Source organism: Osmerus eperlanus, chromosome 16 (assembly GCF_963692335.1).
Source record: "Osmerus eperlanus chromosome 16, fOsmEpe2.1, whole genome shotgun sequence".
In the NCBI taxonomy this organism is placed as follows: Eukaryota; Metazoa; Chordata; class Actinopteri; order Osmeriformes; family Osmeridae; genus Osmerus; species Osmerus eperlanus.
The window spans coordinates 12,253,835-12,267,039 of record NC_085033.1 but is presented as its reverse complement, the minus strand read 5'-3'; the positions used below and the strand labels follow the sequence as shown (position 1 = coordinate 12,267,039).

General features: G+C 40.9%; 2 protein-coding genes and 1 long non-coding RNA gene across 3 annotated transcripts in view; all 3 read left to right on the top strand.

The window, feature by feature from the left end:
• LOC134036058 (dual specificity calcium/calmodulin-dependent 3',5'-cyclic nucleotide phosphodiesterase 1A-like) overlaps positions 1-1,247 on the top strand; it is a 45,163-nt gene extending 43,916 nt beyond the window's left edge. The window contains exons 17-19 of the mRNA XM_062480789.1: positions 166-390; positions 541-603; positions 691-1,247. Coding sequence (XP_062336773.1) covers positions 166-390; positions 541-603; positions 691-707 — 305 coding nt within the window. The 3' untranslated portion in view covers positions 708-1,247. The remainder of the gene's footprint in view (positions 1-165; positions 391-540; positions 604-690) is intronic.
• A 143-nt stretch (positions 1,248-1,390) lies between these two features.
• Positions 1,391-3,889, top strand: LOC134036060 (uncharacterized). Its single transcript, XR_009932382.1, has 2 exons — positions 1,391-3,410; positions 3,472-3,889. It is a non-coding gene; the product is annotated as an uncharacterized LOC134036060 (long non-coding RNA).
• A 6,431-nt stretch (positions 3,890-10,320) lies between these two features.
• On the top strand, positions 10,321-12,992 carry LOC134036320 (neurogenic differentiation factor 6-B-like). Its single transcript, XM_062481213.1, has 2 exons — positions 10,321-10,492; positions 10,763-12,992. The coding sequence occupies exon 2, from the start codon at positions 10,764-10,766 to the stop codon at positions 11,766-11,768; it is 1,005 nt and encodes a 334-aa protein (XP_062337197.1). The 5' UTR covers positions 10,321-10,492; position 10,763; the 3' UTR covers positions 11,769-12,992.
• The last annotated feature ends 213 nt before the right edge of the window (positions 12,993-13,205 follow it).

Below are 13,205 nucleotides of genomic sequence, written 5' to 3'. Positions count from 1 at the left end.
GGAATGTCCCTGTACTTACTGTAAGTCGCTCTGGATAAGAGTTTCTGCTAAATGTAAATGTTTTGGGACTGCTCTGTTGAAGTCAAAACTAAGTATCTTAAAGACATCCCTTCACACACGCAATGCAGACACCCAACCCGCATTGTGTGTATTCCAACTGTCCAGAGGCTGAGGAGAGGGCCAAAAGAGAGGCCGTTGAGAAGGCCCTTCAGGAGGAGGCTATGGAGCCTCGGGAGGGCCAAAAAGTACCAGAGACAACAGAGTCAGCCTCCAAGGGCCCCGAGGAGGGGGAAGGCCCCGAGGCAGAGGAGGAGCTGGTGGGTGGGGAGGAGGCAGGGGACAGACCACAGCCTGGGTGCTCCTCTGACAATCAGCAAACACTACAGAACGGTACGTCCTGTTACCTAGTAACAAATACAGAATGGGATGTCACGTTACGTAGTAATCAGTACAGAGAACTTTTATTTTGCTGTGAACTATACTGGTTTTAGCCATTGAGATGACTAATAACAAAACGAGTTGTCGTGTCTGAATGTCTAGGAGACCTGTCTGAGGGCGGAGAGTTTCCAGACTGTGAGCAGAGTCAGAATAAAGCAGCTGTTGGTAAGCGACCGCAGCGCTACAGTTTGTCGGCCATTTTGAGGTGATAAACGTGATACGAAATATTCCCTGGATTGTTTCTCTTCACAGAGGTAGCGATGGACTAATGGCCGCTGAGACCGTTGCAGCCCGGCGGTTTGCTGTCAACCTGCATCCCACTCCTCTCCCTGGGAAGACTCCTGTAGAAAGAACCATTTATGAGTGTTTACTGCCCTCTAGAGGACAATGACAAGACCTGCACCTCTCATCACTTTTCCTAAAACCTTTTTTTTTCTTTTTCTGGGAGTCGTAATGAGTTCTGCTTGGACAACCCCCCCCTCTCATCCTTATCTGTCGGGTGACATGAATAAAAAGATGACAGAAGCTTTCTCAATCAGGACTATGGTGGTGATAATGATGAGGATGATGATGATTGTGATGTTGAGCCTGATGGTGAGTCCCAGCTCCAGCTCATTTCCAGACGCTTTTCTCCTTCCTCTCCTCCTCTCTTCTCCCCTGGTGTGGCTCCAGACCTCTCATGTCTGTTCCCTGCTCCACAAGACACCAAACATAGCAGCCGTCTCTGCCTCATTAAGTTACTGCTGGCTGCTTGCAATCGTTAAGGCACATTAGGATCCTGTCAGAATTCACTATTTCACTTCAAATAATGTTTTCGTATCAGTGTTTTTTTTTGTGTATGTTTTTCTGAAGCCAGAGATTTCCTTAGTCCACAATCCAGCCACACCAATAACTGCATGTTCTGTTTTTGCACCTCATTTCTATATCTCTCTATATATATATATATATATATATATATATATATATATATATTAAAAAATGTAATTACACATTTTCTTTTCAACATATCACACACTTAAATGTGTATTCTCAGTTTTTCAATTTTTTATCTTATACTTTATGTAAAGTACTTTTTATGCAATGTTAGAAAGGAGAAATGCTTTGGTTGTGTTTGATTTCCCTCTCACTGTATGTCCCTCAGAGGATTCCGTAGCTGTTCAGTCTCTGTCAATCGTTCCTTTTGCACTATTCTTTGCACTGCCTTCTGGGTGTGTAGTGTATCGAGGCTGTAGAGAGTGCAGAGTCCTTCATTGAGTCTACAATGAGTGGACTAGCTTTCTCTGAAGCTAGAATTGCTTTTCCTTTTTTCTTTTTGGTAATAACTCGATACGTGTCGTTTTGAATGTGCTTTATTGTACAGCTAGATGATTAATTCATCATGCTTTTGTGATGAATGTGCAGCCAAGTCAAACAGTAACAGCTTTCTGGTTTATGTTTGCCAGATTCTGAAAACAATAAGACACATATACTCTGTGTATAGACGATACAAATATTACATATAAATGACATGGGATATATGTGCATATGTAAGATATAAAACAAACCTCTGCAATGCTGTTTTAGCTTTTACTGTCTATGTGGAAGGAAGGAATTGCAAATATGATTGTTATGTCTTTATTGATGTGCTTCTTTATTATTTGACATTTTCTTTGGTGTAGACTGAATCAGAAACGTCTGTCACTTTTTACTCGTAATAAGCAAGAACTGGGGTACTGGAGGTATGTAGTATTACATTGGGACGGTAAGGAAACAATCTCAATTGTACAATGATTAAGGAACACAAAATTAATTTGGATATGAACAGGATATTGATAGCATGAATGGGACATAATATTATTGTGTCACGCATCAATATGCTGTAGCATCTATTTAAGACTGGATGTCTGTAGTCAAACCAAATGATTAAATGTGTGCCTATAATGTAACATAGTACTAATCATACATCTTGTCTCTTGGAATAGGTAGAAATGACATCTAACTGTATACACACACTATCCTTGCAGAACTAGAGAAGGAAAATACATACACATATCTACTCTAAAAACTTCTTCCATCCATTTCCAAAGCTTCTGTCGCTAAAGTAAACACATGATCACCAATTTTTTATCAACTGAAACTATAGTTTGCTTTGTACATAGTTGGCTCAGTAAGTGTGATTACAACTCACATATCCCCCGTATTTATCATTTAAGTTTTCTGTTTAAAATGCCTTCTGATTTTGTTCTTCCCCATCTGTAGTTTGATCCTATTACTTGTATGATTGTATATGACATGTTCAGACTGCACGTGTTCTAATCATCACGCTTCCATTGAAGTGTCCCTGTGTGCAAAACTAGAAAACATTATTGCTAAATGTTTTATACAAGTACGTATGTAGTAACCTAATTATTTCACGAAGGCTTGAAATTGGCTGATGACATATTGAAGGAAAAAGTTTATTTTAATCTATACTTTTTTCTGTATGTATGGAGCACCCCAAAAAAACATAAAACTCCTGAAGATGTCATAAAACAGTTATCAGTTAAAGCAAAGTAACATGCACTGTGCAAGGGACCAAGGTAGTCAATATATTTGCTCTTGGGGGATGCAGGTTATGTTGTAAAAGTCCAAACATGGAGGAAACACATTTTTAAGGTGGCCTCTCTGCTCAATGTAATCCTAATTGTATTTATGACTGACTTGTACAGACATTTGTAAAAGTTATTATTACTGAGACAGTCCATCGTTGCTTGTAAAATCTTTGTTTCTTCATTTACAGTAGTTATATCAACTCTATATGGCCGATATCTTACTGTTTTAGTAACCAAGGGTAGGAAAGTGTAAAACCACAGACAAATACTTACGTGCATTTCTGATCTCCTCACTGTGACTTCCTTTAGTGTGTGAGAGAGAGAGAGAGAGAGAGAGACAAAGAGACATAGAATGTGTGTGCTTGCGTATTTGTGAGGAAGAGAGAAAGAGTGTGTGTGTGTGTGTGTGAGAGAGAGAGAGAGAGAGAGAGAGAGAGAGAGAGAGAGAGAGAGAGAGAGAGAGAAGAGAGAGAGAGAGAGAGAGAGAGAGAGAGAGAGAGAGAGAGAAAGTGTGTGTGCTTGTGTGTCTGAGAGAGAGATAAAGAGAGAGATTGTGTGTGTGTGTGAGCGAAAGAAAGAAAGAGAGAGTGTGTGTGTGTGTGTGAGCGAGAGAAAAAAAGAGAGAGTGTGTGTGTGTGTGTGTGAGCGAGAGAAAGAAAGAGAGAGAGTGTGTGTGTGTGTGTGTGAGCGAGAGAAAGAAAGAGAGAGTGTGTGTGTGTGTGAGCGAGAGAAATAAAGAGAGAGTGTGTGTGTGTGTGAGCGAGAGAAAGAAAGAGAGAGTGTGTGTGTGTTCTTTTCCATGCCGGCCGAGCGGCCTTGTGTGACACCATGCTATGTGACTGCACAGCCGTATCAATAAACCTGAAGTCAAAGGGCTCAGATCACGTGTGTCTGTCTTCATTTAAGAAACACAAGGAAAGTATACCGCTGATGATATGTGGATGTAGACATAGATCAACGTTCTTAAAATGTGAGAATACACTCAGAGAATATATGAAGAATATGATTAAACCAGATTAGAAATAAATACTGTGCATCAGTTAAAATTACCCAGGACGTTTTGGTGAATATAAACTTTATTTTGGACTTAAAGAAACCGGTTAACCGGAATTTTTTTTTTTTTTACTGGTACTCGATATAGGAAAGGGTTCTATAAAGTTCACCACTAGGTGTCACTGTAATTTATGATATTTCCTTCATCTATAAAGACTTCTTCAATTACAGACTTTAGACACACACACACACCAGCACACACACACACAGACGTGCAAACACGTATACTTCAAATGTAAGCAATGTTTTACTGCACACCATCCCTCATATAGCTCTTCATGTAGGCACATCCCCATATACTGGACACGCTAAACCTGTTTATGCGAAACATGCATATTCATAAGCAGATTTGATGGAATTAGTAGAGGTTGTCGATCCATTCCCAACACAACGCCAGTCTAGGCAGAAGGCGAACGTTAATTCAATTACACGACAGCTGTTCCTATGTGCCCATAGCCCATAGTTTCTCCTTTAGCAGAAATATCCTATTAAACCCCCCTCAATAAAGCATCCATAGCCAGCCTGAGGGCTGCATGCATCTAAATGTTACAAAGAGCACTCAGAAGCACTTTTTACCCTTTAATTTTTCACTGAAACATTGCACGCCTGTGAACTATTAGGTTCTTCATGTAGTCTTGTGAGAATTGCCGATTATCTTAAATGATCTAATTTATTAAGAAGAGTAAGGATGGATATATAGAACTCATTGACTTCATGCTTGACTTCCTGGTACAGTATGTTTGCGGGATGATGTTGTTTTAACTGACATCCTCGTCTCCTGAGGTGGTTCCTTCTACCTGTACTTCTTCAGGTGAATAATATGCCGAAATCTGCAGATATGTGTGTGTGCTCGTGTGTGTGCGCGTGTGTGTGTGTGTGCATGCGTGTGTGTGTGTGTGCATGCGTGTGTGTGTGTGCATGCGTGCGCGTGTGTGTGTGTGTTGGTGAGAAAGACCTACTCATATCTGGTTATGGTCTTGGGCAGAGCTCCAGAGCTCCAGAGCTCAGAGCTCAGATGAACGTGTGGGACTGTCCCCCTGACCTGTCCCTTCATTACCTGTCTCCCTGAGTGCACTTCCACATAATTCAATTACAGGGCCACTGTGTGGAACTGCCTGTTACTCTGCTCTGGGCCCCTTAATCAGTTTACTTTGCTCTATCAAAAAGAAAATGGCTGCACCTGTTGGTGAGTGCTGGGGTAATTCTCACCAAACTATTTAAATACTTGTGAGATTAAACAAGTGGTTTAGGCCCCCTTGTGTGTCTAGTCACTTTTACTTTTTGTTTTTTACTTCATAGAGAGAAAGGGGATGTTTTCCTGTGTTATTTTCCAGTTCAGTTTTAAATTCTTTTTGCACTTGTGGACACATACTGTACTTCTATACACATCATACTTTGAGACTCACCATCAGTATCACAGACATACATGCCTATATGCATACATACAAAAGCACAAATCAAAGCTTTTTTCAACATTACACTTTCATTCTGCTCCACAAATGTATGTACGTCTTGGGCACCCAGGATTTATTACATGAATATTGTCATAAATATTTAGTTTTAGTCATCTATATTTGTGTAGCAGAATAATAGTGCAATGTCGAGAAAGGCTTTGATTAGTGTTTTTATTTCATTATTTCAGAAAATTATTTTTTGCTTAATTTTATAAATGGTTTTGTTTATGCCTAAGACTTTTGCACAGCCCTGTACATACATACACACATACATACAGTATTAGGCAAGTTTCTAATAGCAATTAAACCTTTACATCCCTTAAGGGCCTGTAAATGATCACAAGACCCTGAATTGGATGGCGGTGGTACTCTCTCAGCAGACCTGGGAAACTGCCCAAATTATAAAGAGCCCAGATTCCCTGATTCCCCAGTCTTGACTGGTGACCAAACCTCAAATGGGATGAGATATTTTCTTTTGGCTGAGCTGCTCCCTGCATCATGGAGCTCTGTCAGAGGAGGAGGGTCGCCTGCCAAATGTAAGCTCCTCTGTGGAGGGGGGGAGGGCAGACCTCTATCAGAGCGCCAGCAGAATGGCAAGGAGCAGACGGACAAGGTCGGGGCACATAGGACGACATTAGACTGTGATCTTGTCACCTACGGCCTTCTGGTGACAAGCTGTACTGATATTCTGCCGTGACGCTGTGGCACTATTGTCATTTTTGTGACACTTTATGGCTGGGTTACTCTTTGTTTTTAATAGGTTTGTGATGCTTTTTAGCTTGGCTGCTGTATGGTCCGTGAAAATAGACACACCCTGTATGATTGTTTAAAGATTTGTCTTTAACAAGTAGGCCCATAGTCACCACAGTTCTCCACTTCCATGTCTCTGCACACATCTCTAAAGACATAGAACAGAACCATGTTAGAGAGCAGAAACAACACACACTATCTGTACACAACATACAAAATCCAGCGTGAATGATCCTTTGTCATGGAAATATAATGTAATGTATTTCCATGGCCAAAGATTAGTAAGACCAGTCAATTGATGACATGAGCCTTCCCATCCTCCTCCTCAGCTGTTTGAAGCAACTGTGACTTTTTGGCACCTGCTTGTTTGGAGACCCTGGATGCACAGCAGGTGGAGGTGAGTCACTTTTGCCCTTCACATCAAGCATGGCGCTGCACGCAAGACTGGGAAACAGAGAGGAGCTTCCTGACCAGCAAGAGACACAGAGAAGAAAGAGAACAGGAGAGAGATTCAAGGAGAGAGATAAACTGTATAAAAACATGGTAAGAAGTCCTCTTCACTCCACCTTCATTTCATTGTGCAGCTCTTTCTCACAATGCCACCCGGATTTGATGTGTAGCTTAACGTTCCGCCTGCTGTCTGTTGTTGGACACGAGGAGGCCTGATCTTACAATTTACAATAAAATGATGTGGAGTTTATAGCCCTAGGCTATCGTTAGATTTTGAATTGGTCATAGAACTTGGAACCCAATTTGTTCAAATGCGAACATAGCCTACAGCATAATTATATATTCATGTTTTTATACATGTTGAAGATATGAAAAAAATGCTGAGCTAAATTCGAACAGAAACGGGAGAAGTTTGTGTAGGCCTATGAAGCCTATATTTTCTTTGTAATGTATTATTATCGATAAATATAAAGTAGCCTAAACCAATGAAAGAAGATGCCATCATTTGATTGATTCAAAGTTTCCATTTATTTTCTGAACATTAGGCTTGAGCCTTGTCACTTAAATAACTTCCTACATCCTCGCCTCATATGATTTTTTCACGTGTGTTACAATAATAGCATGAACACAATTAACATGTACATGTTCACATGCAGGCTATCAGCGCCACAATATTATATTAAATTAAAAGCTGTGATATTTACAGTGGAATGATGATATCTGATACTTTTGTAATCGCTCGAGTTTTGTAGTGTGGTATTTTCGTTTATATACCGTAACAGATTGCCACAGCCTTTTAGGTGTTGGAGAACAGATCGGCTTTTGAAACGGATGCCTCAAGCAAGCAACAGAGATCTCCCATCTCTCGGCTTCTCTCTGTGAAAAATAAACTTTAAACATATTTTACATTTTCGAAAACATATCCATTATTCATATATACATAATTTAATACAATTAACACATCTCTGGCACCCACCTGCATGTAGGCCTACCTGCTTATTTCTTATCGTGCGAAACATGACAATGTAGCGAAGTCTGATCAACAATAATTTCTCAAGAAATGTGTACATTTGAATTTTGAATGTTGGCTTGGAAAAAAAAGCCTATTTTAATTTCAAGTGTTGCCACCTATCAAGGCTATCATCCCGCACTGCCAGCCACTTTAACTGGAGAGCTATTGGTTATGGCTACTCAGTGAGGACTTTGAAAAGGGATGTTGATACCAACTATCCTACACACAAACACGTACACACAGACGTTTACCTACCTTTCCCACCGTTGCCAGGCCCACCTGTGTGGTAGGAGATGGGGCATTGTGCAGCTGAGAGGCCAAGGCAGCATATGGAGATTCTAATTGGCTAGAACAGCACAGCTGGAGGAGGACACCACTCCAAGACATAGCCTCTTATCCTCAAACCTGCCGGCCTCCTCAGCCCAGCCTCGAGCCTGAATGCTGCCTAGCCATCAGGAGGCGCTGCTGTAGTTACTGCTGGCGTGCATGCGCGTATGCAGAGGATTTTTTAGGAGGACAGAGCGCTGACGGATTGGTCTCTTGGAGATTTGTCTCGGCTTTTGATTCTGATTGGAATGCAAAGTATTTCAAATGAAGCTGAAGTCTCAATAAAACATAACAAAAGTCATTTTCGATCTAAAAACAATTTTCACTGGAAATATTTTAGAACGCCTTCATAGATTACCTTTAGTTCCATGCTTGATATAAACTTTTTACGTTGCTACGTACGTAAGCCTGCAATCCACAAAATATACCTAAAATATAAAAGGCTACCATACCTTTGCTCAGCGGTTCAGTCCGCTGTATAACACTTAATCGGCTATATCTCTCTAGAACTTCCTGCATCGACAGCACTGGCTGTCCCAGCGTGTGAGAACCTTAACAACTTCATTTGCACTTCTCCTCCACACACCTTCTTAAAAGCTGGTAATGTGATGATTAAAACAACAGACTGGTAAGAAGTGTCAGCGAGGTTCAGTTTAAAATGGGACCATGTGTTACCGGTGTGACCCGTTACTCAAAAGTGCAGCAGTGCCACAGCCAATTAAAGAGCAATTGAACATTTCTGATGAATTAGGAATCCATTTACCTCGAAGAAGTAGCCTAATCATGTAGGCCTATATATATATATATAAAGCTTTGAGAAAGCATTCAGTGTTTCCTGAATGACACGGTGAAGTGCATCAAAGCCCCAAAAATATTGTTGAAGGCGCTGCTTTCACGGTTATCAAGATTCATACACCTTTACACAAAGTTCAGTATGGATTAAATCAGAGGATTTATAGACAAATTCTAGCTGTAAAATATATAACATCTCTCTCTCTCTTTCTTTCTCAACCACACCATGATTTATTACCTGAAAAGACAAGAGAACTAATTAGTGCAGTAATTAATTAATATAAATTTGCATATTTGCATTTGCAATTAGTGCAGTCAACTGATTAGTCTGAGATTGGGAGTTTGACTCATCAGATGCGCGCGTGTGTGCTGGACCAGAACGCTCAGAATGCTCAGAACGCCAGCTGAGGCATTTTGGGGGGCAGGCAGTGATGAAGGAGAAGGCCTTTATGCGTGTGTGTGTGTGTCTGTGTGTGTCTCTGCGTGTGACAGAATGTACTCTCCTCAGCTCAGGCTGTCACACACAAGTATTAAATGAAGGTGATTTCACATTATGCATTCTGTCATTGTTTAAAGCAGTAGACTCTTCTTCAAACTGAGGCAGGGGCAAAAAATGGGCACTGTAATTACAGCACTAAATAATAAGTAAGAGTCAAGCATTTGTATTTGATCAGAGTCGTACAGTAGTGCCCAGGATTTGGAAATTGATTATACATTCTTATCACATTCTTTGGGACAAGGTCATTCACATACATATTTGTGTGTGTGTGTGCGTGCTTGAACAGGCTGACTGAAGAGTGCATATACCCATATCCACAACCAGCTGTGCCCCTGTGTAGATTTGGCCATGTGCCATTGGGCCCTCTCCATGGGGTGTATTTAATGTCTGCAGAGGTACTGGAGCTAACCAACACTATAGGAGGTTCTGCAACTCAACGCCCCCAGAATGCTCCCCGGTTGCTGCCATTTATTCTTTAATTTGACAATAATAAGAAATACAGGAAATATATTGCAGACTTGAGAACAGTACATCAGATACATTGTTCTAAATGCCATGTCTCTTTATTACACACAGTTCAGACACACACACACACACGCACAAATACTCACACATACAGAAGCACGCACATATTATAAACTTATGTTTAAATTATAGAAATGCTTACTTTTCCTGAATGTATTGCATGTTACAAACACGGTGCAAGTCAATATTTTCAATTTAACGGAGAAACTCCTTGACTGAAATAGACTGTCCAATTGTCTGACAAGGCTGATATTAGCTGTTATCCATCCTTGGTCTGTGTTTTTGACGGTAAACGTGGGGCTCCTGGTGCCCATTACAGGAGATGCCAGATGATCAGTGAGGAATGGAGGTCTCGGGGGACAGCAACCACGTGACCAGCGCTGCCACAAGACGTCAGCGGCAGATGGCATGGGTACCCGCTCTGGCAGTTGGCATGAGTGTCATTTCTCAAAGAGAGAGAGAGAGTGGGAGAGGAGCACGAAAAGAGAAAGAGGGGGAATAAAGAGAAAAGCTACTTAAAGGTATATTTCATTTATTTCGTTGACTGGGAGAAAAAGAGTTTGTGGCGCAAATACTGAAAGGATATTTTGGAACATGCATGCTGCACGCTAACAGATTTCAGGTGAGCTACCTTTATTGTGGTTTGAGCTTTGTTAGTGTAGCTTATCATGATCTCAAATGCATGTTTTTACCTATACTATGAATTTTGATTGAAGAACATTTGTCTATGTTTATTATAAGCCTTTTGGCATTTCTTGAGCCAAATAATTTCATAGCATGGGGTAAAATGTTCCTCTACTTGAAGGGGGCGTCTGTCACAGGTCAATTGACTAACAACATTTAGGGTAACCACACATGTCACAATTTTGTTCCGCTTCGTGTTGTTTTCCAGGATGTTGACTTTACCGTTCGAAGAACAAGATATGATGTGTGAGCCCAGGTTCGGTGCAAATTATCCTCGCGAAAGCTTACCTGTGAACCTCGACCGGGAGCCGACTCGACAACACTTTGATGAAATGTCCAATTCGGAAACTAGAGACGAGGACGAGGATATTTCAGATAGGGAGGAAGAAGATAGAGAGGACGACCAGAATGAAAACGACCTCCCAAAAAAGAGAGGGCCGCGTAAAAAGAAAACCAAAGTGAGGAATGAAAGGGTCAAAGTTAGACGCCAGGAAGCTAATGCGCGGGAGCGCAGCCGAATGCACGGGCTCAATGACGCACTGGAGAGCTTACGCAAGGTCGTGCCATGTTACTCTAAAACTCAAAAATTGTCCAAAATAGAAACACTTCGACTGGCAAAGAATTACATCTGGGCCTTATCAGAGACTCTGAGCGCAGGAAAAAAACCGGATCTGCTCGCCTTTGTGCAAACCTTGTGCAAAGGATTATCGCAACCGACCACTAACTTGGTGGCTGGCTGTTTGCAACTGAACGCCAGAAATTTCCTCACAGATCCCAATGGCGATGTCATGTTTTCTGCTAGGCCGTCTTACGATACCATATACCCGTACCCGAGCTCTGATGTAAACACACCTGCCGGCCACAGCAGCAGCACACTGGACAGCTCCAAGCCCTTTCGACACTACAACTACGGTGGTGCTTACGAGCCCTATTACGAAAATGCGTCCCCCGAGAGTGGGAGTCCACACTTCGATGGTCAGTTAAGTCCTCCTATGAACTTCAACGGGATATTTTCCCTCAAGCACGACGACACCACAGAGTATGGGAAGAACAACCACTACGGCATGCGGTACTGCGCGGTGCCTGGGCGGGGGTCCCTCGGGCAGAATCCCATGTACAGAGTGTCCCCGGAGGGTCGTTTCCCATATGACTTGCATCTACGCAGCCAACCCTACCAAACACAGGGTGAAATGAACGGGTCTTACCACAATTAGTGGGACATAAAGGATGCAATTCCCCTCTGAAGCGGGCCTAACGAATTCGCTCCCCACAACAGATTCAAGGAGAACCCTTATGTCCGTTATGTACGCTTCAGACATTTTTTTACAATTAATTTGTTGTACCCAACCTTACTGATCTGTACGTTCTTTGTTTTCTTTATTGACCTCGATACTGTACACTGTTTTTTACACGTATGTTTATTTTTTATTTGTTATCTTTAGTCTGTTTTAATCATTGGCCTATCAGTTAGCCTAAACAATTGAATTTAAATGGGAGTGTCAAAATGAACACGTTACTTTGTAACTATTTCAACTAAAGGCTACACAACTCATCAGGGAAGTTCTTATTTATTTGTAACCATTTTGATTGCAGTGAAGACATTGACTTCTTAGCAATAACGTTAAATTGAGCTATGCAACTCAGCAAAATGCAATCTCTCATTCCTTGACATATTAGCCTTCTTAATTCGTTGCGCAGGTCAAGTAGTGACATCATTACATTATTATGGTAAGCTGACAAACATTGCAGGACAAGATGACCTTTCCCGAATAAATGTTATATTGGTTTTATCCGTGCCATACGTTGACCCATGCAGGTAAAAAAAAGGAAGTTGGCAGCAAAGTTTGTAAAGATGTTAAAGTGTAATAACAAGAAAGAAAAAATGCAGAAAAATGCAATGTGAAACACTCATGTATAAAGTTTCAAGTTGAATGTAAACGAATTATGTATACGAATTTATGAACAGATTGTTATTGGTTCGTTTGATCTTTATCCGTGTGAATATTGTGTTAATAATGTAATTCTTTCGGCTGCGTAAAATTGAAATTCCTAACTTTACGTGAAATGTCATGCATTCTGATTCTTGCCTATTATATTGTAGGCCTATTTCCATTTAATTCAAACATGAGAATCATAAGAATATTTCTACTTAGGATGAGGAACTGTCTGATCCTCATATTGTCTATTCGAAAAGTATGGAGAATCGAAGAGCCTTAATTTTATGAATTGGCAAGGACATCACCTGTTATGCAAAGGCATGAATGTTTTCGTGGCTTGGCTGTGTACAGTAGCGGTTTGTTGTCCCAGTGTGAAAACTTGAAGACTTGTCAGTGGACAACTGTAATGCACTAAACGTATTTCTGCACATTATTAGTGATTATGTGATTAATATGATTTCAAATGATCTGTTTTGTAACGTCACATATGATAAATTATTGACAGTCGATTATTGTCAGTGAATATTATTTTCAGTTTTTCTTCCCTTTTTCTTTCTTTCTCTTTCTCTCTCTCTCCGTCTCTCTCTCTCTCTCTCTCTCTCTCTTTGTCGTTCACTCACACAAACCCACATACACAATTATACACACACGCATTTTAATTCTTTGATCAATCGACATTCTCGTTGACCGTCTTTTCTTAAAAATCCATACTAA